Source organism: Ruditapes philippinarum, unplaced genomic scaffold, assembly GCF_026571515.1.
Source record: "Ruditapes philippinarum isolate M1 unplaced genomic scaffold, ASM2657151v2 ctg4123_1_1_1_1, whole genome shotgun sequence".
Taxonomy (NCBI): domain Eukaryota; kingdom Metazoa; phylum Mollusca; class Bivalvia; order Venerida; family Veneridae; genus Ruditapes; species Ruditapes philippinarum.
Genome location: NW_026861050.1, coordinates 7378 through 22959, shown reverse-complemented (window position 1 = coordinate 22959; position 15582 = coordinate 7378). Strand labels below are relative to the sequence as shown.

Genomic DNA, 15582 nt, shown 5'->3' with positions numbered 1-15582 from the left:
ACTGCAAATCATGAAAGGTGTACATATTTTGCAAAAAATATGTTTTTTTTCTCTCAATTTTCTACAGTTTTGTAACATTTGTTATGTTTACAGTTATGATTTTTTAAAAGACTCTAGAATATTCTAGACTGGGTTTTTATGTAACGAAAAACGAACATTATTAGGTATAAGGTTGTTTTATATGGTCAATTTGTAATTTGATGTATGCAAATAATAACCTGCATTTAGTTCGATTTTACATGGCAATATCTTCAAGAAGACCAGAGTAAACTTTACATATACTCACACAAGACATTGGCCTTTCAGGTCATAGAATTGAATTTGGTTTGATTTATGTTATAACTGGCTATAATTTTGTTATGAACGATCGGATTGTCTCCATACTTTGACATAACAATTATTTAGACAAGACCTTCATATGTACCAAATTAACGTGACCTTACCTCATCAATAACATTGACCTTAAAGGTTAAATTATTTGAATTTGCTTAAATTTTAATAACTTTGTTATTTCTGAACAGTTTTGAGTCATACAAAACAGTTATGACTAAACCAAATTTAATAATTCAAATATGACCTTGACCTTTAAACGGCATTGACATTGAAGGTCAAATTTTTAAAATCTGCTAAAATTTTCATACCTTTGATTTTCATTTACCGATTAGATTAATACTTGAACGAACTAAGTTTCTTTGACAGAGCCATCATTTTGAAAAATAAAATAAACAAATAAATAAATAATAATTATAGAAAAAAAAAGAGAAAAAATACCATGACCGTTATATGAATTTGACAAGATCAAATCATTGTATTTTATCTAAATTATCAAAACTTTTTCTTATATCTATGGATTTGATTCATTTATGAACCAAATATGACCATGACCTTTAAATAACATTGACCGTCATTGTCAAATTATTGAATTTTGCTTTAATTGTGATACTTTTACCGTTTTATGGTTTGATCTATACTTGAAAAAAACAAACAAACAACAAAAACAATAACAACAACAACAAACAAACAAACACAAAACAAACAAACAAACAAACAAACAAACAACAACAGCACTCCACCACCACCACCACCACCACCACCAACAACAACAACAACAACAACAACAACAACACTCATTGCAACACTGATATGTTGTAATATTCTAGTTTGACTGGCCTAATTGACCGTCATGCTTTTCACTCTACCCTTAAATTGCGACAACCTTGTTGTTTATTGTTATGGATAAATTTAATTAAAAGAAACCCCAGCATGTTGAATGATAGAAGTTTGTCCTTGATAAATGACCTTTACTGTCGAAGTCAAATATTAAATTCTAATTTACTTTTGTACAAGAAAGTGACGTTTCTTCGAAAACCCTTTAGAAATAAGAAAATATTATTTAATATAATTTTTTTAATATCCAAAATAATACATGCATAGAGAAAAACTACCAGATCAGTTTATTTACTCTTTTTTTCTTTTTTTGTATATCTTTATGTGATTGAGCTTCTATACTTCATTAAATGGTTTAAATCTTCTATTCTCTATTTCCCTATTTATAATTACAAACATATGTCATCTATTATCTACGTAAATGCTATAATTTTTATGTATGCATTCTTCTCCTGAAAACAAACGAGACTTAAACGTGCTTCCAAAACGCAGTTTCATTTTTACAGCATAAATCTGTTTGATAAATACATGTAATTTATTGAATTAGAATTCAAATTAAATGCGTAACCATTAACAGTGTCAAAATACATAACCACGGGAAAATGGCTGATTTACATATATATAGTAAAATAAACAATAAATTTAAATTAATGTTTTCGATTTTTCAATCTTTGCTAAAACCATACAAATTGTCTGTTTTGTTTTTATTAAACTTCGTCATGTTCAAATGATTGTATGTCTCTGAATTTTCTAGATCTTCTTTGTCAAACTGTTGCACATGTATTCCTTGCTGATCTTGCATCCCATAAACATTGTCCGTTTTAGAATATTTAATTTGATCTCTACCAGTGTGACTATATTCATCATCACCAATAACTACGCTATTATAGTTAGCCTCTGGCTCTCTTCTTTGACTTGATGCAGTTCCCGTAGTGTCGTACGTTGTATCGCTTTTGTTTGCTGTCCTCTCTGTTATATCATAAACATTATCAGACATTTCTATTTTCGCTTCATTTAATGTGTTATAAACGTTGCGTTCATTATCCTTTTCCATTGACTGTTGTTCAATTCTTGTTAAGTCTTTTGTCGAGACTGGATCATCAGCTTCCTTTTCAATCTTCTCAAGTATAAAATAATGAGGGGATGGACTACCGTCTTTATCACTCCCTTTAGCATTTTGATCTGTTATATTAGATTCCATTTTGGCATGTAACTGTTGTACATCTGGTATCTTCACACTTTGGCTTTCAATCGGTTGATTAACTTTACCCCGTGGCTCTTCTACTATTGAAGAATAATGTGAAGAATCATAATTGTCGTCTGCAGTGTCTACATTCCATGTATTCATATATTCCGATTTGTTAAAGGCAGGATTCATATGACCGATACTATCTATTCCACGATGTGATGTCCCTTCTTTTTGTGTACTTTCCAGCTCTTTGATGGGTTTAATAGACTCATCATTCATGCAAAACTTTGGTATTCTATTCCTGTAAAACGTATAATAATTTTATATTTCTTTAAAATGCTGAACAAATTTTATGTATTACTAATTAATCTGTATTATATATACGCACTTCTGTAGTTCTAAGAAACTTACATGTATGACATTAATGCATCTGTTACGCATAATCATCAAATCTCTGTTCTGATTATCAATGAGATCTTATTGTATAAATATTAAAAACTGAATGGACCAGGCTGCTTTTTTATGCAGATAGATATAGTTTTTAAATGGGATTATAAATTGTATATGTGAAATATAGTCATTTGAGATGATTATTATCATAGTATTATGTTGATTATACCTTCGTTTAAGGATAACTACGAACGAAACAGCAAGAGATGTGACACCTACTGCTACAGCGATTGACACACCAATATATATACCTGAAAATATATCTTTATAAAATAATGTAGCTTCAACTAATCTCCACTTTTACCTTATTATCAAAACACCAACGCTGAACAAATACATGTAGTTAACAATTTTACCTCGTTAATTGAAAAGCGTGTTTCATGAAACATTATCTCCTCTTCACTTACTAGTATGAAGTCCTAACGCTTTTAAAAGAATTAAGATTAAACGATTTGCACAGCAAAAGATTTAAACTTGAAGTTATAAAAATGTCAATGTAAATCTCAATGAGTACTTAAGTGGAAAATTACAGGGTATGTAGGTAAGTACGTTGAACGATTGTATCATTTAATTAGACATGATAAGTTTAACAAGGTAATTGTTTTGATTTATACTTTTTGATGTATTCTCTGTTTAGAAGATATTTATTGTTCTTAGTACCTTCATATTTGGTGATGTGAAATTCTTATCAATTCAAAGTTGCCTAAATTTTTAGTTAATAATTTGATTTTTTTTCATAATATCTAGAAATATAGATATAATTATGAATGACATATGCTGATCATATAGATAGTTATGCTTATATTCTTTTCTTGAAGTATTAAGTATGTACTTATTTAACAGAATTAAAGTAGATTCTTACTTGAATGGTCTCCTTCAGTTGTTTTTGCTTCAGAACCTGTAAGAACGGGGAATCAAAATACAAATTTCATCAGTGTTTAAATTATAAAGGCAACTATTTTCGTGTAAACTTCTTGAGAAGCAAACGGGAAAATTTCTTTATGAATGAATATGACTAGAGTTTTGCGGCAATGACTGCCATTTACACATTTACATATAAACATGTAAAATGATTTATATTAAACACTGGAAATTATTCTGTTGATTTATGATGATTATATGTTCAATTGTCATTTGGATTTCATTCGACTTTGTAACTGCACATCATGTACAATGGACAATTTTTTATTTCATTTTAATAAGTACATTTTTGTACTTGTTATTCACTAGCAAGCAATCAAAAAATAGGCAAAATATATACGTGTATAGGTAATTATGATAAGTTAATTCTTTTTATCCTACCTTTAACGCAAAGTGCTCTCAGTATTTGCGAAGAAGATCTAAAATTGAGCAGTTTTTGATCCTTTGACACATTTACATAGCCAAAAGTTGGTATTTTTATCGGATTTATCCCGGCTGTTGTTCCTGTAGATGACGCAATAGATAGTTTTATGGCTTCATTCACAGAGAGCAAAATTCAATAATATATTTCAACAATATGAATTAAAAGAGTAACAAAATCTTGCATCTGTTTCTCGCATTAGGGTGAATTTTAACTGTTAAAATCTTACTGTAATAAAATAAACCAAACTGCACAAAGTTGATAATCTTTTTAACTAATAAATTAACCATAGATCTTTTTAGAACTGTTACAGTTTTATGGAATGAAAATAGTACAGACACTTTGAAAAAGGAGTATGAGTGCTTTGATGTTAATATTGGAGGGAAGTCACATGACATTTATATCTGTGTGTGTATTATCGATCAAATTATATGCATGTACATATATTTTTAAATATAATAAATAAAATTTTATATGATGAGGAGCCTATGCATACTGCTATAACAGAGCGAGCAACAAATACAATAAAGATAGCGATAAACGATAAAGACTGTGTCATCTTATTCATAGTTACTCTTCAAAATATAGTTTGAAAACAATACACCATTTCATCTGACATGCATGATATTTTAACATTGACAATGCGTATAAACTATACCGTAAAAGTGACCTACCGTTGTATTTAAAAATTGCGAAAGTCCTCTGAACTACTTGTTTTATGCTTGATGTTTCGCCTTTTTCAAATCCGGACGGACACATCCTTCGCAACACCTCGTAAAATGTTTCTTTTCTTTTTATGAATTGAATATTAGCATCACCTAAAATTTAAAACATCCCGTTAAATGTTCCGGTGAAAATGTTAGCTTTATTTTAAGTTATTGAAATCATTTAAGTATGATGTGTTCGTACAATCAAAACAGACGAATTAAGTAGAAATACTCAAGTGGAATCAAGGGTTTAGCTTAAAAATATTGATAACAGCTATATGTACATTTTTGTGACACTATTTAGTCCATCTCTCATGATTGAATTTTGACAAAATAATTGAAATACCGAAAAAAAAAACAACACCAACACCCCCCCCCCCAAAGAAAAAAAACAACAAAACACACACAAACATACCATACAGAAAAAATCAAAAGTTGTTCCTTGGTTACACCTGAATTAAAAGTATAGAAATTACATTACCATTGTAAATTTTGTACAATGTCATATAACCATTTCTTTCACACGGACTGCACCTGTGTCCTTTACAGTCTATTTCACAAACAAGATCTCGGGAATTATTTTTTGGTCTTGTGTTAAAACAGAAACACTGAAATGAAAATGGGAACACAATGACACTTTATTAAGATTAACATTACATTTTTAGAAAACATTTATTGTCGAAAACAGGTCAGATATTAATGTGGTCTTAAGATAATTTGCATTTTATTTCTAGCTACTTGTTTTAAAATGTTTTTTATCGTGACTTACACGTGTAGAGCTCAATCCGAAATAAGGGGCGCTATCACAAGAAGAAAAACATCTAACCACGCTATTCCCACTGTATGGTGATATTTTATGACTGGCTGCCTCGTGCACACATCCTGTATAAATATCTAAAGATTTAACCTTACAATCTTTACAAGTATGCTTCTTTAAGAAGAAGCATGCCAGAGGTCTTTTTGCAGCTATGAAAGATTTACAGGCACAATGAATGTTTAATAAAGATCCTGATTTTGAACTTGAGGTTGTTACACACTTAAGTGAAAATTATTTATGTAAATAATTATGCTTATAAAAAAAATTAAAACAGAAGAATATGTAAAATATATACTGCAAATATTTGTGCACATTACATGTAATCATTAGAATATGCATTCATTTTTTATTGAACAATTTGAATTAGACTTTATAGAAAATAAATTTCTAATAATCTCCCTTTATTTACATGAAATGTTAAATTTGGTAATATCTTTATAAATAATGCTTTTTGGAACTTACAATATTGATAAATCTTAATTTGAGCACTATATTTATGATTCAAAACCATAAAAATGTGTTACAGGATCCATAATTACTTTTATTTAAAGAAATAGAATTTATTATAAGAGTTTTGAATATAGTATCATAATGAAATTCTGTCTTACACTTCATCTTTTAATGTTTTGAAAGATTATATACCGGAGAAATGGACATTTTCTTAGCGCACCAGGGATATATTTTCCACAAGGGGATCTAACTAAATTTGAAAATAAATAATATATATATAAAGTAGTATAAAAATAAAGGTTTCTTGTACAATTCAATAATCAAATTGTTTTTGAAAATATATGAAAACATTTCCTCTGCAACAGAGTTTTTCCAAAACGGGCAAAAACTATGTTAATCAAATAATTTTAAGTCCCAGATTTACAGAACAAAAATGAATATATTGTATATATCAATTGTCAGGAATATACAGTATATATAGCTGCATGGCTCTTACCGCAATATTTCAAGAAATTCAAACTACAGGCAACTTTGTGCCATTTGCATCAAATAAAATCTCAGTTGCGCAATTAAGTCATACTGGTTTAAAAGTTTAAGGGCAGCAAAATTTCGTTGGTCATATAATAGTGCATGTTGATATTTTATCTATAATGTTCATTCTTAATGAAATACTTAAACGCTATTCAGAAAACAAAAATCGACGTATACAGCTTAAAAGTTTAAAACGGACTGAACCACTGCTCGTAGTGTTAAGTAACGTAAATGATATTTTCCGTTTTTTTTTTCCTTGTACCGATTTGTTCACTTTGATGTTATTTTTTATGTTTAAGTTAAGTCATATTTTGAAGCGGACTATTCGCAAAACAATTTTTGTAGACTGGTCTTATGATTTAAAGCTTAAAATTCGATGCATTAGCTTCAATTTGATACGCAAAAAATGGATGCCGCCAGCAATCATTCTCAACACTGTGGAAAGGTCTGATGACCTTTCCAATAACTATTTCTACTGGTCAACCGTATAGCCCGACAGATGAACAATAAATAAATTGGAAATTTTGTGGACAACATGTCATGTTTGCCCAACCCATTGCTTTTAAAATTGCTGTGAAAGAGTTTTATACATTAACATAGCTTTATTTGTTATTTTTGCCAAAACATTGAGCTTTTTATTTTAAAATTTCAAACTTCTCATTATACAAATGTAGCATTATATACTTATTTTTTTACCTACAAATTCAATATCCAGTGACGCAACATAATATCCAACCCATAAATCCTCGGTTATTTCTATATTTGAAATATTCAATGAAAGATTGATAAAATCTATTGGGGGTGTTGCAAGGTTACATTCCTTTGAAGCAGCTTCCCATGTAGAAGTATTTCGTGAAATGTAATATTCTACGTCAGCTGAAATAAAACACAAGACCAAGATTTCATACTGATGCATATAGATATGTAAATTTGCCACTTTCTACCTATCTTTGTCGAACATATTGTCATTTAAAAGTATATTAGTATATGTATGTAGTAATGTATACCATCTTTTAAGCAATACATAATAGAAAGAGCATCGAAATACGAGACTATCTGATGTGTACGAGGGGAGGGGGGAGGGGGCGTAGTCCCCGAGAATAAATCAGATTGCCTTGTATTTCGATGTTCTTCATATGCACAAAGAAAACACGTTCTTTGTCGTCACAATATTAAAACCCTGTGAAAAATAACTAATGAACGAGCATCTGAATATAATACTATCGCTATCCATTTCTCTGCCGTCACAGTAAGTAAACCCCGGAAAAATGAGCCAATCAATGGGCATGCTCTAGAGTGCGGGTAACTAATATATGCACTCCAGTTAACGCACTGTGCATATATATGTATACGATTTAACTCTGACACATTTTCAACAGAAAGGTCCCAATCTATAATACAAAAGTTTTATAAACACTGTCAAGACAGAATAGTTGACCACCTTTGTTTTTGTTTTGAAAAGAAATTATTAAAAACAATTAATCGCCGCCTTAATTTGCAAGTGTTAACACATGTATTGAACATAAATGTATATGGATTTTATTTGTTTATGGTAACCATCTATTTCCGCCTGCTTTTGTCAGATCTTTGCAATATTAAATTTTTCAATATCTTCGCAGGTAGGGTGAGGTAATAAATACACTGTAGTACATGCTACTTAAAAGATAAAAGAGATAAAAACAACCTCTGAAATAAAGGTCGGTGCAATATTTTCAACGTGTGGAAAGTTTAAACCGTGATATAAGTGTTATTGAAAAAAAATGCACAGAAAAATCTACACATCACCTAATCATTTATGACTTAACACCTCTTTTAAACAGGAAAAAGTAAATAACTGAATGTTCGCATTTGTGTGTCTTATTTGTTAATTTCTTTTAAACAATGTAATTATTTAGAAAGAAAAACGCTTGTCTCTTTCAAACAATGGAATAAGTAATTGAATTCGACAAGCCTCTTCTTTTGTTTTAAAAGGTGTTATTTTCAAAGTTAAGGGATGGGCAACAATTTGCTCAAAGATAAGTACACTGTATATTCTTAATGAAAACATGATGTTCATCATTTTAAAACAAGATAATGTGAATTGTAACTTTGTTTTATAGTTTTGTAACTGAACCCCCCCCCCCAAAAAAAAAAAACCAAACAAAAAAACAAACAAACAAAAAATCACTAAAATTTACTGGTTCTGACAATATGTTTATACCAGTATACGGTCACAAATGTAATGTGTACAGTAGGTTAGTTTTAAAATATGCTACAAAATAATATCTGCTCTTTTCATTCAAAATTAATATTATACCATCTTAACTTTAGAATAGTCTTATAAGCATATTATGCCGAAGAAAAAGGTAAACAAATAAATGAGATACATTTAAACATTAGAAAAAATCTGAATATAATAGCACATTAATTACTCACCTTGAGTCCGTTGAAATCCGCGAAAAAGAAGAAGCATTGTTGCAATAATAAAAATATTGTTCGACATTTTAAATCTCAAAAGTGTCATCACTGAATTCACCAATTTCACCAATAAGAGGAAGTTAAATATCCGCGGCTGTAAATCAAGATAAGATAAAATATATTATTTTGCAATATGTTTATGACCTTTATCGGAAACCGGATTGATAAATTCATTTTGTTTTTATCATTTGACCCATTGAGATTGGTTTATCGGGAAATAAGTGCGGATTTAAGCTCTTAAAAGTATTCAAATATTTTAAATTTGTATAAAATTTACATGGTTACGTTTCGTTTTCTCAAAAAGTGGATAATACCGATGCATTTGGTAATCGAAATCAGATATGTGGTAAAAAATGGGAAACTGTCTTTCATTTTTGACCATAAAGTATGAAATAAAGAAAAAAGAGAGGGAAATGTTAACTTTTCTTTTATTACTAAAGAAAATTCCATTACATGAACATAAAAGCAATGTGGATCAATTTGATATGTTAATGTAATGTTAATTTATGTTGGTCTTGTGTTTCGTTTTGACTAGATCAGGATATGACTAGTATGTAAGGACTCATATATCTAACACACATAGTTATTTTGGGACAAGGAAGAGCAGGGGTAGTTTATAGAATACAACACATACATAATTTTGTAAACATTTAGATATTATTAGAAATGGATTATTAATATACTAAGATATTTCAACATGCAAATGAATGTAAACCTTCTCCGTTGTTGTTTAAAATTTGTTTGAAATTTATTTTTGTACACTGTCTTGCCATATATATATATTGTATTGTGTATCCTCACGGGCCATGTGGCCTTATGGAATTTGAAAAATAAACTTATCAAACTTATCAAACTTATGTTAATCCGGAAAAAAGACTGTAAAGCCATAAGCATCTTTCATATAAAACTTTATCAGATAACCGTGCCGATTTTGCGACTCCATAAAAATGATATTGCACGGTCGTGCATATAAAATTTTATAATACTGCACGTTTGTAACGTCATTTTTCATTGGATAATCGTGACGTTTATATAGTTTTATATACACGGCTGCTGTCGATTCATGAAGAAATCTTACTTTTTTCTCTAAAGATGATGCTTGCTGTATTATAAATTCGTTATAAAGATTGTTGACAGGTTATATGACCGTATATAAAGGGCTGTTTGCAATATAACCCTCGCCTAACGGCTCGGGTTATATCTACAAATAGCCGTTTATATAGGGCCATATAACCAGTCAACGATCTTTATAACTAATAATATTGATGTGACTTCATATGCGCGTATATTACTGACATAGTGTAAAAATGCGCTAAATGTTAGCATTTTAATACAAGCACGTTAATGAAAAAATGATTCTGTTGCATTTAAAACAGTTTTATATTGGGTATGTGATGAATATAATATTACCTTTGTGTAGGTTCATTACTTAGTTAATTCAACGGTAACAAGACAACTCACCCCCAGACGATTCACCCCCCAAAAAAGCAAGACAACACACCCCTCAAGACAGTTCACTCCCCAAAATAGATAAGACAATTCACCCCTCATAAATGATAATCATGTTTATGGGTAAAAAAGATTAAAAAATTCAGTATATTTATTATGTCATATTTACAAAATATAACTGTATAACAGCACATATACCATGATGTATACAACAAAAAATATAATTTTATTCAATCAAATCAAATAGCACATAATTTATATTGAGGGAAATGCCCATAATAATCTTGATATTTTTATTGTATATATGATGCAAACATATACAACTGTTAAATTATCCATTTTCTTAAAGTGCTGTAAAACATATTGTCTATTCTACATCCACTCTTTCATCAGAAGCACTTAACACCTTATCATTGCTTGATTGTCACTTCAACAAAATATCATGGAGAAGAAGTACATTGTATCATTTCTTTTTGGGAATATTGTAAGATTTCAAAATGTCATTTTATGTCAGTATAATCGGGACGTTTGGGAAATATTGCATGGTTGTCATTTCATGTCATTATCACATATAATGGGGATTATCATTTGGGTTGGGGAATATTACATGTCTCTGCCAGGAATCTATCTAATCACTAGTTATCACTTCACTTAACAATTCGTCCATATATTTCCCCCACTTGCTCAAGGAATTCTCGGCTCTGAGCTCATGCTCATCATACAAATCCAATAAGGAAAAAATGTCCTGATCCATTGACTTGTAAATCTGTCTTCGTATTCGCACAATAATCTCTTGGGCAACCAGGTTAACGGTATAATCCACCATTTTCCCTTCTTGGTGGAGGAGAGGTATCAAGACATAAAATGCCAGCTTGCCACGACCAGCTTTGTTGTTGAGTGCTCTGTGATAACCTGAAACATGGATTAAACTTGCTTACTATACACTTTCATCAGATTTTTGTCAAACACTATCATTTTATAAAATATGCTACTATGTTTGTCAAGGATAGTTTGGTTAAAAAGTGAATGAGTATAATTAAGCATTATATCTACAAAATAAAATTACATATGAATACACTTATACATACTTAATAATAAATATGAACAAGAATTATTTTCTGCTCAATGTCAAACAATGTATTTGTGTTGAAAGAACTGTAAGGTTTATATATAATAATTTACTTACCCTCAGTATCGTTATTAGTTCTAACCGGCTGTCGGTACACTGACCATTCTTCTGGTGACCAGAGACTACTTTCAATCCACTGATCATTAATGTAAGTGAAGAGATCAGCAACTGGCATACTGCTGGTGTCTGCCCTCTGGCGTAGTCTGTCGAAGGCCCTGCTGATGTGTTGTGTAGGCATGAATGGTAGTGCCAGCAGTTTTCTAATCAGGGTGTGTACAGTCCCTCGTTCCCTGTAAGTTGCGCTGAGCCCCAATTCCTGAACACGTCGCTGTACAGCTTGAACCAGTGAAAGGAACACCCCCTAAGTGCTGCACACGGAAAAATCTGACGCAGGGCTTGCCAGCTTGCCAGAGACCTGAAATAATGAAAAAAACAAATATGCTATCGGAATGAATAAGTTATCACAGAAATGAAAAAAGTTTGAACATCATTTATATTATTTATATTTATTTTGTTATGTGTATGAAAAAAGCAATATGTGAATTTATGGAATGTTTATATATTTAAAGAATATTTAAATAGAAATTTAGAATTATGAATGATGAGTTATAAAATAAAGTTTAATGATTAACTTAAGTTATTATTTAAATATAGTAAAAAAAATTACCAATTTCAAAGTCCATTGTAAAGCACTCAACAGAAGGAGCCTCAACTAACAGTTCCAGAATTTTTTCTAAGACCTGCAATGAAATGGAATATGTAGAAGAATCAATATGACATTAAAAATGCATGAGGAAATGGAAGTTGAATTTTTTTAATTTTTGGTTTTAATTAAATATGTATATGATATTTAAAAGTCTGGGAAAACTCATATTTCCATTGTTTTCAAAGGAATTTATTCCACTCCATTGGCATAAATATAAAGTATTTAAATAATAGCTGATAGAAGATGAACATAATCACTGAACAAAATATAAAGAACTTATGAGTTCACAACCTCAAACATAGGTACTGTTTTCCGAACATGACCACTTATGGGAAACATAAGTAATAAACAATACAAAAAAACCCACCAAGCAGTTTTACCTGCTTTGCTGGACTGCTCCTTTTGCTTTGTAAAAGGGCATTGAAATTTGCCCCCATTAGTGCAACAAATGGGCTTTATGACAACTCTGAAATAGTTTACCATCTAGATTTTACCAATTTTCTTTTGATTCGTTTTTGGTTTAAGCAACTTTTTTAGGAGTTGGCTGTTTGTGGGGCAAAAAGGATTGAGGTGACGAGTCACCTGGCCCAACAAACAGACATTTTTCAAACCCTTTGTTAGAAAGGCCTTTCAATCTTTAAGGAAAAATTTTTGGTGTTTCAAATCTGTTATTTAAAAATAAATTACATTTATTTCATTTTATGGTTATAAAAAAAACTTATTACTTTTTTGCTAAAAATTTATCTTTTTTTTCTTATAATTGGGCACCATTGAGAGAAATTAATAGGTTTCATTCTCTCTGCCAAGTTATATTCATTTTTATTTATTTCATTTTCTTTTCATTTGAGGTTCTCTATTTACTTTAAATTTAAAACATTTATTTGTTTAGCTCGATTGTAAGGAAAGCTTGGCAAAACTTTTATTTTGGGGAATTCCACTTTGGGTGGAAATTCGGAGTTGGTCTTTGAGAGGGAAAAAACATGGTCGTGGAACCCCCCTGTGGGGGCTTCGCCAACCACCCCGGATCCCCTGGCTAATTTACATTTGCCCATTAAATGAAAAGGAATGTGAATATAATTATAAACAAATTTTACCTTTCCAAAAGTCCAAAACAGATTGGTTCTTGGTTTGGGTTTTCAGAAAGGGCGTTGATTCTTTTCTTGGCCACGGTTCCCCAATTTGTCCTGGACCCAATGGAAAAGGTTTTTTTTCAGGTTTTTAACCAAAGGGTCCTTCTTCTGGGGTCCCAAAAAAAGCCGGGATTAAAACAGTTGGCGATTTACCCAAAAAAGGGCCTTGTTGTCTTCTGGAAGAAAACCATTCTCTCAGGCTGGTCTTACTTTTCAACCTGTTTACCCAATGTGCCACATAAAGTTATTGGGGGACAGCAATATTAAAAGGGGACCCAATGATTATTATTTAATTATTTCAAAAACCTTTGTAAAAATGGGGAAACCATTGTTATAGTTTACATGTGTTTTGCAAAAATTGACATGTTAACCAGGGATTTGTATTGTAATATTTAAGTTAAACTTTAATTAGTTGTAAAGAATTTTTTTTCTTAAGAATCCCAGTTCAATTTTAACCCAAAATTTCATAATTTTGTTTTATTAATTGTTACTGTTTTAACTTTTTTACAGTTTAAACTAAAAAGGGAACTGAAATATTTTTATTTTACTTTTTTTTTGTAAAAACTTACATTTTTTTTTCAACTTTTGAACCTCCCCACTTTTAAAAATGGAAAAAAAAAATCATTTTACATTTACGATCATTTAAAAACGGCTTTTGGTAGTATTTAAGGGGGATTTTCAGGGGCTCTTGGTTACAATTCAAAAGGGGAGTGTTGTTGGAGGTTTTTCAGGACACCCAGTGGGGATAACATTGTTCATTCGTTTACAATGGAACAGGCTGGAGAAATTTCCAATGTTTGAAAATTTGTACCAGGAGGGGAGATGATGTATTTAGTTAGAAACAGAAGAAAAATCCATTTTCAAAAAAACCCCCATTGGTAGGAATGGAAGGATTTGTTGCTGGACCAATTTTGAGTTCTAAATTTTTCAAAAACTTTTTATATGGTGCCAAAAATTATTTTCGTATTTAAACAAGTATAAAAATATTTTTAGAGTTGAGAAATGTCCGGGATTTTTTGCATTATTTGATATTTGGTTTTTAAAAAATTTCCAATTTTTCAAGTATAACAAATTCTATTTTGTATTTCTTTATTTAACCATGTTTAGGTGGGACAGGAAAAGGAAATTGTGCGTTTTGTCTTTTAAAAATTTAAGGTTTGAATTATTTAATTTTGTTATGAAAATTTTTTCAAGGTCAACAAAAAGAGGTTTTTCCAGAGGGTTCCAAAATTTTAAAAAAAAAAAATATCAAATAAAAAAATTTTTTGTTGCCACTTTATTTTTTTCAATGCCTTTATACCTTTTGAGCATTCTAATTTTTTAGTGGTCGAGGAAATTTTTTTGGTCCAAGTCTGCTTTGCGGCTGGGCTGAACAATAGTGCCAAAAAGGCTTGTTTTCAGTGTTTGCTTGTTTTGCATTTTCACAAACTCTTTTAGGGGCAAACCCAACTGTTCATTTCCCATGGAGGACGGGTTGTGTTTTTCATGCACTGAAACAAGGTCCCACAGGGCAAGGAAGGGGTTCTTCTAAGGATGATTGCATTGTCAAGATTTTTTTGGCTTTGGGTTTAAAGATGGATTGGTTGTGGCGGGGGGCACCATTTCTTTTTCACCTATGTAGACCATTTTTTTTTCCTTTCTCGGCTTTAAAAAGGGTTTTTCAGGGGTTTTGAAAAATCAAAGAGGAGGCGGCTCCCAACATTTCCTGACCATTGGGGCATGTCTTTGTTTTATTTAATTAAATTATTAAACCCTTAGAAACAAATAAATGAATTTGATCTTTTTATTAGTCAAAATGTTTACTTTCATTATTTATCTGCCTACAATTTTGAGTTAAGTCCCCTTTTAGCAATTTTTACATGGAAAAAAAAAAACTTTGGTTCCAAAGCATAAACTCCAAAAAAGGGGAAAACTTGGAGGGGAATTTTTTCTTTCAAAAAAAAAACTTTAATTTACCACTATTTTAGATTTTGATTTGGTTAATGTTCAAGGAACCCAAAATTATTTTTAACCTTACTTTTTTTTTTGAAGGGGATTTTTCTTCCAAATGTTTCTTGC

General features: G+C 30.5%; 1 protein-coding gene across 1 annotated transcript; it reads right to left on the bottom strand.

Moving 5' to 3' along the window:
- Positions 1-1106: 1106 nt before the first annotated feature.
- Positions 1107-9197, bottom strand: LOC132714377 (uncharacterized). The gene is made up of 9 exons (XM_060697238.1): positions 9069-9197; positions 7350-7529; positions 5625-5737; positions 5337-5463; positions 4823-4966; positions 4109-4231; positions 3669-3704; positions 2976-3057; positions 1107-2657 (listed from the first exon to the last, which is right to left on the bottom strand). The coding sequence occupies exons 1-9, from the start codon at positions 9154-9156 to the stop codon at positions 1832-1834; spliced, it is 1719 nt and encodes a 572-aa protein (XP_060553221.1). The 5' UTR covers positions 9157-9197; the 3' UTR covers positions 1107-1831.
- Between the last annotated feature and the right edge of the window lie 6385 nt (positions 9198-15582).

What these genes read in the sequence shown, in the direction of transcription:
- LOC132714377 (XM_060697238.1), bottom strand. Translation starts at nt 9,156, where the DNA reads ATGACACTTTTGAGATTTAAAATGTCGAACAATATTTTTATTATTGCA. An exon ending in ACTGGATATTGAATTTGTAG is followed by an intron (nt 5,738 to 7,349) that starts GTAAAAAAATAA and finishes ATATTTATACAG; the next exon opens with GATGTGTGCACGAGGCAGCC. An exon ending in GAGAGCACTTTGCGTTAAAG is followed by an intron (nt 3,705 to 4,108) that starts GTAGGATAAAAA and finishes CCGTTCTTACAG; the next exon opens with GTTCTGAAGCAAAAACAACT.